General features: G+C 47.4%; 1 protein-coding gene across 1 annotated transcript in view; it reads right to left on the reverse strand.

The window, feature by feature from the left end:
- ZNF511 (zinc finger protein 511) overlaps nucleotides 1-14,416 on the reverse strand; it is a 119,358-nt gene that overhangs the window by 76,347 nt on the left and 28,595 nt on the right. Inside the window, exon 2 of the mRNA XM_078643323.1 lies at nucleotides 11,275-11,451. Coding sequence (XP_078499449.1) covers nucleotides 11,275-11,451 — 177 coding nt within the window. The remainder of the gene's footprint in view (nucleotides 1-11,274; nucleotides 11,452-14,416) is intronic.

The raw sequence follows: 14,416 nt of genomic DNA on the forward strand, positions 1-14,416 counted from the left end.
TAATTTATGGTCAAATGTCCAACATTGAGTTACGCTGACAAGCCTGAAAGACTACTCTTCATGGAAAATGTTGTTAGCGGGGGGCGTGGCCAGGCGCCGTAGGAAATGGCCGCCTGATTCCCGAGCTCCGCCGGGACCGTCCGTGTCCCCTGACAAATCCGCTACAAATCCTGGCTGAGAGGCTCTCTGACTGCAGCCCCCAGCTCCCTCAGGTTTGGTGAACCCTCGGAGCCTCTTACAGACTCGGAGAACCCACGGAGGCTCCGTGAGGCGGCCGCAACTCTCAGCGGCGGCCCGGCGTCTCGCATCTGGAGCCCTGGGGCCGCTGCCTCTTCTAATCGAGGTCCCGGCTTTTGGCCTGCCGCAATCCGCGGCCTGAGAGGCGTGAAAAACGGGGGGCGTGGCCTCCGAAGCGGCGCCGGCATATCGGTGCCCTGGGGTCGCTTAACGAGGAGGCCTGCGAGACCCCGCGGACTGGAAGGACCCACACACCGGACCACGAAGCGCAGCTGGACGCCTACCCTCAAAGTAAGAAGGGCTGCTAACCCCCGCGCTGCTGCCACCTGAGCGAGAGGGGGGTCGCTCGGCCTGCGCTACCCATAGCCTGCCTGGGGGCTGCGGAGGCTAAGTGATGCATGTAGGCGCCCACTAGAAGAAGGACACACATCCACGGCTTTGGAGGCGGCTTGACCACTGGACACCGGCTGGCAGGTGGGGCGAATGTGAGTGATTGCAGACCCGAGGAGTTTGGGATAACGGCAGAGAGTCACGGAGTGCACCCCAGACAGTAGGCCCCACGCTGCGAGAGATCTTGGGCAGTACCCATAGTCCTGGCTGCGGCCTGTCAGCGGAGGGGAGTGGATCTGAGCTGGCGCTGTCCCGCAAGAAGGTGGGTGACGGAACGTCTGACCCCAAGGGCACCAGATCGAATATGCTGCCCAAAGGGGGTACTGTGTCCCAAACCAATAAACTTGACCAATACACGGTGCCCAAAACGCAGATGCAGGCCGTGGGGGCAACAAAGGAGGGCACAGGACAGGCGGAACCCTCCCTGACGTCCATAATGGCGGCAATCCAGACCCTCGGCACCAGCCTTGAAACGAAGATGGACAAGATCACTATCGAAGTGAACCTGCTCCGTACCGACTTGGGGAAAACCACGGACCGCTCAAAAACCAACGAAGTGGACATAAAGGCCCTGCAGGAGTCGGAGAGGAAGCTTGAACGCAGGGTCAGCGAGCTTGTCCACCAACACCGGCAGATGGCACTTCGGCTCGGTGACCAGGAAGGTAGGGCTCGGAGGAGCAACATACGCGTGGTGGGTGTGGCGGAAGATCTTGAGGGTGATAGTACAGAGCTCTTTCTCGAAGACTTGATACTTCGCCACCTGAAACCCAAGAGGCTATCCAAGATATTCACTGTCGAACGGGCCCACCGGGCCCCGATTCCTAAACCCAAACCTGGAGCCCCACTACGAACAATTATTGCCAAAATACTCAATTACCGAGACCGGGATGCGATCCTACAGGCTGCCAGACAACATGGGGATCTACAGTACGAGGGATCCACAGTTCGTTTTTTCCCTGACTTTACGCTACAGGTGCAACAGGAGAGGCGCTCCTTCCAAGGGGTCAAGGCGGCACTACGTGACCACGGAATTCGATACATGATGTTCTTTCCCGCAAAATTGAAGGTCATACATGGTGGCAAGTCCCACTTCGTCACCTCGCCTGCGACAGTACAGGAGTGGATCGACACAACGTTGGCAGTGGCCCACCCTCTGCAAAACGGCGGACAGTGGCGAGACACAGGGCACCCCTCCCCGGAGTCGGCGGCGGGGGGTGCTGAGCATGTTGAGCAGAGCCAACGATCCTGGCGTTTGAGGTCAAATAGTCCCCGCTGGGACTCGCCCGGAGATAACACGGCGCAATGAGGCGGCACACACTGGACTTAGAAGAAGCCAGACAGTAATGTATACAGTGTGATTGTTTGTATACATGGGCACTCCGAGGGGACAGCGCGGGGCCTGCCCGTGGCCCATGGGACGGGCTCCCTTATTGTACTTCTACACCCATGGCCTGAGGGGCCGAATGATTTGGGGCACTGCGGGAGGGCGGCCGGGACGGAGCAGGCCACGTTAATCCCGAGTTAAAAGTTCCTCGGTGTCTCACCGGGGTAGGGTTAAGCGACAGGCGCTCTGCTAATTGGAGTGGTGGGTAGTTTGAAACCCACGGAGCAGGGGGCAGGGAGGGGGGGGGGGTTTGTTTTCACAGAGGTGGGCGGGATGTGGGGGGAAGTTACGGGGAGGAGAGGATGGAGTCAACTGTCTGATATGCCTGTTAATGTTTGCACTGTTATAGTTCTCGGGGGGGGGGAACCAGGGTGGGCAATGGAGTTGGAGAGTCTCTCTGCTGGGGGGGATCCGGGGAGGGCTGGGGAGTACTGGGTTTGTCTTGGTCGTACAGAATTTATGTTCATGAAGACTTTACTGGTTCAGGAGTGCTAAGTACGGAATGCTTCCAAAGTAATGGTTATGGCTAGGAATTGGGAAAAGAGCCTAAAAATAATGAGCTGGAATGTAAACGGACTTGGGGACAGACTCAAGCGCACTATTGTCTTGCAACTCATTAAAAACGGCACCAACCAGACATAGTAATGCTGCAAGAAACTCACTTATTGGGTAACACATGTCAGGCCCTCAACAGATGGGGATACACTCTAGCCTCACACTCCGGCTTCACCTCAGGCTCCAGGGGGGTGGGAATCCTTATACGCCGCTCATTGCCCCTCCATATTGATGGCACTAAATCAGATCCACCGCTTTACGGTGGTCACAGGCAGATGGGAGGGATACACACTGAACTTGCTTTCGGCATACGTCCCGCCGGGCTTGCAGGCTCAAGCCTTTGCAGACCTGGGCAAATTGTTACTCTCCCTACCCGACGGTCAGTTGGTCTTGGGCGGGGACTTCAATTCGGTGGTTTCGGGCACCATGGATAGGCAGCCCTCCAGAGCCCTACCCCAAGGGCAGCAATGGTTGGCTGAGTTTCTTGAGGCCTTCGGACTCACCGACGTTTGGCGCCACCTTCATCCCAAGACCAGCCAATTCACCTTCTTCTCTGGGCCACATCACTCCTTCTCACGCCTCGATTACATCCTCACCGTCCTGCAGCACGACACTATAATACGGGAGGCAACACTCCTGACTCGAGGCATCTCGGACCACTCGCCGGTGACTACGCACATCACATTCGGAACCAGGAGGGAGGGGTGCGTGGCGCCGATCAACCCCTGGCACCTGCAGAATGAAGACACACGGGGGAAAATTGACACCTCTAACACTCAATATTTCGAAGAAAATGAGGGATCAGTAGACTCCCCTGTCACGGTATGGGAGGCGTTAAAAACGGTAGTAAGGGGGGGAAGCGCTATCAGTCATCGCAGGCAGGCGGCGAGAACAGCGCTGTCAAGTCACCAAAGCTGAGGCGGAGCTGGCAGAGCTTGAGGCGGAAGCGCTAGAGAAAGGGGGAAGGACGGTTCGACACAAATGGCAGCTCAAGCTGGCGGAATACAGAGCACTGGTCTCCCAGGAGGCCCAGACGGTAGTTAGACATAAAATGGGCAGGCTGTACGATCAGGGTGATAAAGCCGGAAAACTTATCGCCTGGCTGGACAAAAAGCAGCAGGCCAGGAAGACAGTGCCGTTAATACATAATCAGTCCGGGGCGATTCTCACGGAGCTGCGGGATGTAGTGCAGGAGTTTGCTAGACACTACAAGCAGGTCTATACGAGGGTGTCTGACCGCCCAGAGGAGGACTCTATGGCCCTCCTCGCTGATATCCGAATGCCGTGTCTATCGGATGAGGACCGGGAAACCATTGATAGTCCACTCACGGAGGCCGAAATACAGCGTGCAATAATGGAACTACGACCAGGGAAAGCGTTGGGTCCCAACGGTCTCCCGATAGAATTGTACAAGATTAAACCCGAAACTATTAGTAAGCACCTTAAATCCATGTTTGACACCAGCAGAAAGGAAGGCATACTGCCACGTGACCAGCGCATTGCTACTATAGTGGCAATCCCGAAAGAGGGGAAACCTGTTGAATCCTGTGCCTCCTACAGGCCGATTTCCCTCCTCAACGCAGAGCCCAAAATACTGGCAAAAACACTCGCCAATAGGCTTAAACCAATACTGAATACTTTGGTACATCCTGACCAGTCAGGCTTTATGCCACATCGAAACACGGCCCTAAATATTAGACGTTTACACGGGGTGATCGGACAACGCCATAGACTGAAGGAGGACGCGGTTGTGGTCTCCCTGGACGCCACCATGGCGTTTGACACCCTAGAATGGCCGTACATGTTCGCTGTCCTGCATAAAATGGGCTTTGGGCCCCATTTTGTGGAGTGGGTTAGTCTCCTCTATACGGAACCGCTGGCACAGATCCTAGTGAACGATAAAGTGTCGGAGGTCTTCACTTTAGAGCGAGGAACTAGACAAGGCTGCCCCCGGTCTCCTCTCCTGTTCGCCCTCTCCCTTGAACCGCTAGCTGCCTGGATCAGACATGACGTCTACCTTCGTGGAATAGAATGGGCGGAGGGATGGGAAGACAAAATATCCCTTTACGCGGATGATATTCTTCTATACCTCTCTATGCCACGACGGTCGATCCGTGCGGCCCTCGACATCTTCGCGAGCTTTGGTAGAAATTCCGGCTTCAGAATCAACTGGAGCAAATCGTATCTTTACGTCCTCAGCGGGAACCCCCCGAAGCTCCCCGACACTTGTCCCATCACAGTCGCTGAGGACGGCTTCCAATACCTGGGAGTGTTCATATCCAAGGACAAGGCCCTTCCTACGAGCGCAATCTTCAACCTCCCCTACGGCGTATCCAACGAGAGGCCAAGTCCTGGCAGGACCAGCCATTGTCATTGCTAGGCCGAGCAGCCTTGTTCAAAATGATGGCGCTGCCCAGGTTTCTCTACGCCCTCCAAAATTATCCAGACATGGTGCCCAACGCCTACTTTACAGCAATTGAGGCGGCTCAGCGTACCCTCCGTTGGGCTGGAGCCCCGCGTATTGCTCTGTCAAAACTCACACTGGGATGGTATGACGGTGGCATAGCCCTCCCCGACATCCGCAAGTACTACTGGGCAGCCCATCTCACGGCAATTAATCAAGGGACCTATGGGGATGGTAATGATCCGGCCTATGGGATGGACAGATGGCAACTCCCTGGTTGGAATTATGAAATTGCTCTCTACTCTACACTGGGCAAACTTCGACTCACTGGACCTACACAGCACTCGGTACAGATATGGCACACAGCACAGAAACAACTGGGGTGGTCCGGGGTCCTCACCATGGCTACACCACTCTGGGCTTCCGCAAAGTTAGGCAACCTGGGTCGCACTAAAGGGTTCCGGAACTGGGACCTGATAGGCATCTCCCAAATAAAAGACATCTGGGGCCCTACAGGTGTTCACACATTCGCTCATATGCAGGCAACGTACGAACTTGCACACACCGAATACTTCAAATATTTACAGGTGCGACACTCCCTTCAGACACACATTCCACCTGCCACCACACTGCCTCAAAGCTACCCTCTGGAAGACAGACTATTAGACGGGAACATTCCAGAACACGCCATATCTCTCACATACAAAAAGCTGATAAATAATTCCCCCGACCTGCTTTTGCCCTTAAAAGAGAAATGGATTGCCGATGGGTTGGAAATTGATGAGGAGGAATGGGTGTATGCTCTTGCTTCCCCCCGTGAGGTAGCCATTTCTGCCCGACTGCGCCTAATTCAACTTAAAATACTGCATAGAATCTATATCTCCTGTACGAGGCTGCAATTGATGAGAAAAGGTGGGGACGGGCTCTGTCGAAGGGGATGTGGTGTAGAGGGCACCTTCTTTCATATCCTATGGGGGTGCCCAAAAGTGCAACAGTACTGGGGGAGAGTAGTGCACTGCATGCAGGAGGTGTGGGAGGTAGAAATTCGACCTGAGACCAAAAGAGGTCTACTCAACATCTGGGAACCCACTGACTTGACGCACAGGGGGAAACTGTGGGTAACGCTTGGGCTGATGGTGGCAAAAAGGAACATTGCGAGGTTGTGGGGTGACCCTAACCCACCGAAACTGAGGGACTGGCAATGTGACATGGACTGGTGCATGCTGCAGGAGAAGACAGTGTATGTCTCAAGAGGCTGTCCTCGCAAATGGGTGGAAATATGGTCCAGATGGAATGACTACAGGGGAAATATATGTGAGCCTCCTCTAACCACACAATCCAGCTCCTTGGACATATAATACTGGCCATTGCTAACTGAATTATGGCGCTTGAGTGCGTCTAGGTTTTGTATGCGCACCGGCACTGCCCTGAACCTTACAGTACTGTACTCTAACGACCAAGTTAACGGGGGGTTTGTTTCTGTTTTTGTTTCTGTTAGTTTCCTTTCTCGGATACAGAATTTGTATACGGTGGACCTTACTATGTGCATAAATGTGTAAAATGTGACCTTCCTTATCCTCCCATATCCTTCGGGATCTCATATGATTACACTCCGTTACGCCGCCATACCCCCGGGTTGACGGCATAGGGCTGTGTCTTTGTTCTATGATACTGGAATTTTTGCTTGTTAGCCGGCCCGATGGGTTGTAAGCGAGGAATGTTTACAGTGATCTACGTAATAAAGGTCTTTAAAAAAAAAAAAAAAAAAATGTTGTTAGCGGCAGCTCAAGTAAGGAATCACATTCCACTGTTAGACACCGCAAGAAATATGGAAAGCAAAGCGGCTTGCAGAGGAACGACAGGAAGTGCAGGAGCCCGATTACTATGAAGAGAGATTTACAGACTTTTAAGCAAAAAGCTGAAGCAAGTGTCAGTGATAATGCTGAAACAAGGGAGTGTACAAGTAAACGCTTCAACAGAAGAACATAATTAAAGTCAAACATGTATGCTGAAGTATATTTTGTTGAAAGATGTAACGCTTCAAGGGCAAATCAACGTGTGAGAAATTAGTCAAGGCCACGGAGCTTAGGGTTGGCAAAAAGCTTCAAGAGTATGCAACTATTAATTGTGATTCAAAGATCTTAGCACTTTGTAGTAGTGGCATAGGGGCAGCAAAAGCCCATTATGTATCTTGCAATAGGTATGGGTACTACACAAAGGTTAAAGCAAAAGGAGGAAGATTATGCATGTAGCATTGAAACCGATGATCACTACAAAAATATGAGAGCTGAAGCATATGGTAAACTATTTTAATACATTAGAACTGTGACTATTCCTAAAAAAGAGGTAATACGTGTGACGACTCTCACTGAAAGGCTTGAAACTCTCATAACACTCAGAGTAACAAATTAACCAAGAAGCATATTAGAAGAAAATTGGACACAGTTCGGTGACAGCCTCCACATATTCCCAGACAACCAAGGAAACTTATTGGCCAAACCGGATAGTGTCATGCTACAGGACGTTGTAAGAGAAAGCCAAAGTTTGAAAAGAGAGTAGGATTATAATAGACCCAAGTGTGTTTAAGGAAACAAGTGATGAGTAGGGTGACGGGTAATACATAAACGTAGCAATGTGAACAGGTAGCAGGTATTACCAATTTCACTGACTAGGAAGATGGCAAGAGCAGAAATTGTAAACATGTTATTGTTCTAGTAAGCAGGAAGCACAAATAACAAAAGTGGAAGTCAGCAAAAAGGTTACATTTGACTCCAATATTATGAGTTGCTTGGCTTTTGAGGCTTTATGAACATTGTTGGTTTTGGTGGATGTATCAACGATGAACTCGTCATTGTTAAACATTCGCTTTTAAAGGGAGGTGATTCACCAAGAGGCATCATACAATCAGGGGCATATCTTCAAGGACGGGGTGTTTTGAGGTTGAACACACCAAAATAATCTCTCAGTCAGGTCAATGTCAGGAGTGACTGTAGGATGCAGTTGATAGTCACCTCTTATCACATCTGGGAGGATGAGTGCATCATAGTGTGTTGTGTGAATTGCAAGCAGCAGGGCTTTAAGAGGTGCGGGCAAAAACAGGCTTTGAGACCGGTCCTTACCTGGCCTTATTATCATAGACAAAACTTTATCGACAGACTCACAAATCAGTTTCTCAACACAAATTGTAAAAGTCCTAATGTAATCAATGACAACAAATCAGTTTATGTTCACATATCTCATGTTTTATCTCATATTACATTCACTAAGATTATTTAAGTTTTCCAAATGTTCAGTTTCTGTTGTTGTTTTTCATGCAACATAACTCAGTGCATATGACTCTGAGTGAACTGAGACACCACAGGTATCTTGGGAAGTTCTTGTTGTGGTGGGGGTTTATGATAGGGCATAAAGGAAAGCTCTGGTGCTGAGGCTGAGATCAGTGTCTATCAGCGGGCTGTTAAGGTTTTCAGATTACATGTATATCCAATCCTTGGCCCCTCAGCAAAGTGCACAGAGCAATGGTCAGGTATGTGCTAAATGTTATTGTGGGAAAGTGTGTGAAGGATGCATACGGCTATTATCAGTGCCAAAGGAAACGAAAATTGAGTGTGCTCAACAGTGACTGGGCGAGTTGTGCGTTTGGAGGAATCAAAGTGGAGACATGAAAGAAAGTATGTACAGAAGAAGGCAATGAAAAGACAGTGCTGCAGGGGAAAGATGTGGCGTGAGATAAGCAGATGGAGGAGTTCAGAAAGATGTGGGCAAAAGGGAGTAAGTGTCTAACAAGCAAGATTGCAATGGAAAGTGGTGTGAAGGGTTGGACGGAAGAGATTGAGACACTTAAATATTACTCCTTGCACAGACCTCTGTAATGTTTATTTCGTAATCTCATAGTTTCAGAATTGACACAATTTAAACGTTAATTATTCAACACAAAATCATTATTATTACTTGTTTATTTCCTAGAGCTAACCAGCCACTGGAAAAGCGAAAAGGTCTGTATTTTTTTAGGCATAGATCAATTGTTTTGTTATATGTCTGGGTGCAATAATGGAAAACTCAGAGGTAGACACAAAAACTGGCAAATGGCACACTGTGTAAAGCATAGTATTTGAATTCACATGTTTTAAGTTGAATCCTTAACTACATAGGTCACACCTCTTGGAAGGAAATCCTAGTTAGGTTCTTTGTCATAGCTCCACTCCTACTTTTTCATCCCACTGGCCAGCAGTAGGGCCCTCTCTAATTTAGGATTAGATAGATTAATGGGTAAATGCTTTTGTGGCAGAGATCCTCATGTAATCTGTGGGTCACAAGTTACAGTCATGGTAAAATGCATAAGAGGCTTATACCCACTGTAGACAGCCGCAGAGTAACAAGCAGGGCATACTTTGGATCCTTGAAGGTTTGTGTTCAATCGTTGATTTTTCTGAGGTTTATAATTTTGGTTGAATTCCGTGATAATAAACCTTTCACGAATTGTTTTGTGCTATGTAAAGGTTTATTTTTGAAATAACCGACATGTTTCTAGTATCAAGAGGCCAGGTTCCTTCCCCTGCCTCTTTCTGCTTTTTGTATGTACTACCCCATTACCAGTGGGTGAGGAGTTGAGGGATGTTAAATCATGCAAATGAGGTTTGGGTGCACTGTTTACGTCGAAGTGTTAGAGAAGGTCAGGGGTAAATACCTGTTGTGTACATACTTGCCAAACTCTTCTGACCAAATAAGGTAAAGTCTCTATTTCAGCTTTATTAAAAACCTTCAACTAGCATAATGTTACATCACCTATGATGACATTCCACGACCTCAGGGCCAGTAATTTCTTCTTAGTAAGATCACATCACTTGACACAGACCAGATCAAAGGAAATTAGGTTTAAAACTATGTTATGTTAAAGTCATTTGGTAAAGCGCACTTACACCAAGCAGATTCATGGCATTGTGGATGGGATGCAACAGTAGGAAAGCTAGTGACAGTGTTTATCCAAAATAAAGCTTATGAATAAACATCTTAAAATAAATGAGTTATTCTGAGCACTGTCACTAGTTTTAAAGTTACTAATATCTCACTTTGGCATATCTGTTAGTAATGTAAGCAGCTGAGTGGCAAAAAAGGTAGCATACACTTAAAAGAGTAAGGATATCACCAAAAGGATGTTCGTAAATTATCTTCCTTCTCAGGTTTATTGATATACCACCTCAACTAGTTCATTCACAGCTTTCTCAAAACAGTAAGATGTATCAACATAATTGAAACTTGCTTGATGTCCATTTCTTTTTTGCCTATTCTGGTGAACTCAGATTTGAGAATTTTTGACAGTGGTGTGGTGTGGTGTGGTGGGTGGTATAATGTGGCATGGTGAGCTCCTGGCATCATAGAGGGGCTTGGGAGGGCTTGGAAGGGCTGTCAAAGTAAGGAGTGGCCATTTTGTTCTCTCAACCGGAAAACATACTTATGATTATTGTGTTGAGTACTGTTAAACTCATTTGTCTACACTGTAAGTGCAACTTTTCATAACAATCAACCTTCCTGGAAGCTTATCAGCAGCGCTCTGGCGATAGAAGGGGTGAAGAGCTATGGAGCAGCTGTACCTTCAGAGGGCAGGCTTCTTTGGCATCTCTGCTGCCAGGTTGGTGCAACATGTCAGTTTCATTGACTTGCACCTAGTAAATTAAAAGGAGTGATTGCCAATGACTGGCTCTTTATTACTTCTGTGTTTGCTAATGTCTGGAGCCTAACAATATGACTGATGTGTGAGCTATGCATTTATGACCAGAGAGACTGCATTCCTCTCCTTATATTTCTCTGCCACAACATAACCAAATATCCTAAAGATCTGTATGGGCAGAACATTTGCAGCAACAGTTTAAGCAGCGGTCCTGGAACCGTCATGGACATATAGACTTTAAACCACTCAATTGACATACCATTTGCAACCACACATTCAAATCAAGCTACGCACACACATTGTTTTATAACAATGGTACACTTTAAACACACCCCCTGGACCTATAAAAGCATAGTATGTTACACTTTGTAAATAAATAGAAGATAATCTACATACTGGGTTACACAGTGTTCTGGGTATGGCTGTATCTGTATGTATATACGTACAATGCCATTAATGTCCTTACTTTTCCAAATAACTCCAAAATAATACTCTTATCCCCTCTATCACCCACTGACCAGCCTGCCGCCTGCCCTTGTTGTTGGGTTCACCTTGTTGCGTGTTTGGGAATCTCAGAGACAAGCATCATTCTCAAACTCCCTAATAGAGAACTCATAGTGCTGCCACCATACTTACTTCCCACAGGGGGTGCTCTCGTGGTAGCCAAGCTTTCTTCGCTTTAAATGTGAAGCCTGTGGTCTCATAAGTGTCTCTATTCACTGGCAGCAATGGCACTGCAGCCAAGGATAGCCCCCCAGACATAAGAGATTCTTCCAGGCAAGTAGGCAATGTCAGAAAACCTGGAGAAGACATCTGAAAACAGAGAACAGAATGAGAATGTGAGTGTATCTTGGCAATGATGTCGCACACTAGCAAGGTCTAGGTCAGGGGTCTCCAACCTTTTATGTAGTGAGAGCTAATTCTGCTCAAGGAAAGTCCTGCCGAGCTACTAGCAAATTTTATCGCTGTAAAATGCTGATGAAATGTATTAACATTACACTAGGACCACCCTAAGAACGATTTATCAGTAGTAACCACCCAAACATTCCAGATGAAGTTATCAGCAGAATGTTAGGAAAATGTTTATCAATATTAAATGCTTGTAATCAAGTAAAATTCAAATCATCACATGCTATGTATCACAAAGGGTACTACCACAGCAGTAAGTCTCCCCAACTCAAATTGAATTATCATTAGGGCTCCCGGTTTTATGGTATTAATTTTTTTGCCATTTCCGTCTGTATTTATCCATATTTATTTTTCGGGCATTTTTTCTGTATTTATCCACATTTATTTTTGCCACAAGCAAAAGACGACGCTACAGCTAGTATTTTTCAACATTTATTTAAATTGACAATGCACACATGCGCTCAGTTGTTATTGGTCAACACTATACATTCATTTGAAAACTTTGCCATTTGCAAAGTGTCCCAAATATGCTTAAATGTGCTATCACAAGCCATTTGTCTCAGAGCCTTGCAGTTTCGGTCATCGGCAAAATGCCACATCCTTTCCCCCACTGAACACCATACTGCCCCACTGAGAGAAACTCACACACTGCCTTCAGCTGCAACCCAATTGTGCCCCACCAGCGCTAAAGCTGTCCCTGGCCATTACTATGAGGATTGATGTTTTGTGTGTGCATAAGAGAACAAGCATTTGCAATGCAATAGGTCTCGCATTTACGCTAGTTTAAGCTATTGGCATTGTAAATGACAATGCCTTTTATTTATCTGTTTAAAAAAAAAACATAAATAAAAGTCATTTTCATTTACAATGCCAATAGCTTAAACTCGGGTAAATGCAAGCCTTATTGCATTGAAAATGCTGGTTTATTACTCCTTTGTCTGCCCATAGCATGTTCCAGGGAGACTGGCAAGCTTCTCGTAAGACTACTTGAACCGAAAATGTGGTGGGTCTTGACTGTTTCAAGTATGTTGCTAAAGATTTGCCATGCCCTGTGACGTAAGAAGATGCACCGTTCCCCAGCGTGCTGTCAAGGGACAGGCTAGTACACGACAGCATTATGCCCTATGTCCGAAATGATTAATGCCACCCTGGAAAATGAACAAAGAGTGACGTAGGAGCGGCGCAAGGAGCTTGTAAATAAGCCCCAATCTGTGATCTCTGTCGAAGGCCTGGAGGCAGGCAGGACACAGCTCATGTTGGGTCATTAGACTCCTGCTTGGGGCGAAAGGAAGATTGCTGTTGGGTAGAACTTAACCCCCACTCTTTGTTCCTATTTAAAAGATTTAAGCCTGTTGGCTTGAATTCCCATGATACAAACGTGCAGAGCTGTGTTAAGTGTAATGATTCGGTTTTTGTTTAATACACGCCTGGCACTGCAGGTTGACGCACACACTGCACGTCGCGCGTGACACGCTTTAGAAGCATTTTCGTTCAAGCGCATGTACAAACATACCAGAGTCGAACTGATCCAGTGTACTCAGGGCAACTTCAGGACGCGGACACCATTAAACTTTGTCCAAAACGAATTACCAGACTCAGGAATGATCAAGCATATACACAGCATCACGAGCCTTTAGTATGGGGATTGTTTATTTGTGTCTTAACAGTATTAATGCTTTGCTGTTGTACTGTGGCTGCAGCTCACTGCAAAATCTGGATGCAACAGAGTGTGACAGTTTTCATGTTGTATCAGATTAATAATCCACAGAGATCAATACGTATAGATGTCAGATGCTGCGTTAGCCAAGCTTTGTCCCCTATGGACATCAGCACAGCCAGCACCTGCCACTCAGCAGGTTGTGCGGGCAATGTGGTACCATTCATTATTATACTGCAGTCTGGCCTCGTTCCTTCCTCTCCCTGGGCGGAATTGTTACAGTGGCGGCTGGTCCATAGGGCAAGGGCGGCGACCTCCCATCACCAGCACACAGGAGGAGAGAAAAGCTACTCTGTGCATTTCCAGCCGCAAGAAATAAAAACAGACGAACTGGCAGATTTGTCAGTTCGTTTTGCTTTCATTTCTGTGCAGTGTCAACGGAAGTGCACAGAGGAGCAACACATGGCAGGGGGTGCATCATCTCCATGTATTGCACATGTGTGTAGAGCGCTTTTCATTTCAGCCCTCTTCACACATTCGCAACCCATAGACTTGCTGCGCATGCTCTTCGCAGCGCACCTTGTCTAAGAATGGATGCATGCACGGGCGGTGAGACAAAATCGCCCTAGGCCCTATCAGGAGTCAGGATGGAGCAGGGGTGAAAAGAGGATTAAAGCTTAGCTCTAACCTGATTCCTGATACGGCTGTGATCATCACGTTCCTGGCGCTGCAATAAAAAGACCAAATGGAGCCACTCAAGACGAGCAGAAACACATAGGAAATGAACAGTAAAACAATGAAAAGGAATTCTTTCAGAGGAGAACCACTATAACGGGCACAGCACCTACCAAGATTTAAAACTGCTTTCAAATGAAGCCGTACACGATATCCCATTGTTGCCTGCAGTAAAGACTCATTTAAAAAACGTTTCCTGTAAGTTTATATCATACATGACAATCGCGCTTCTGTACACATTTTATATATATATATATATATATATATATATATATATATATTCTGTACTCATTGTTCTGACAGTGGTACTCTACAATGGAAGTGCACACTTCCCACGTCCGCCTTCATTGCACCACTATTTGGAGACCCTCTGCTTAAAAAGACAGCTTCATGACCGTAAAGCCTTATTTTGTGTTTACATACACAGCTGGCCCTTCACGCTGGGGGGATCTCTCATGCCATATTCAGTTCCTAAGG

Source organism: Lissotriton helveticus, chromosome 5_1 (assembly GCF_964261635.1).
Source record: "Lissotriton helveticus chromosome 5_1, aLisHel1.1, whole genome shotgun sequence".
Taxonomy (NCBI): domain Eukaryota; kingdom Metazoa; phylum Chordata; class Amphibia; order Caudata; family Salamandridae; genus Lissotriton; species Lissotriton helveticus.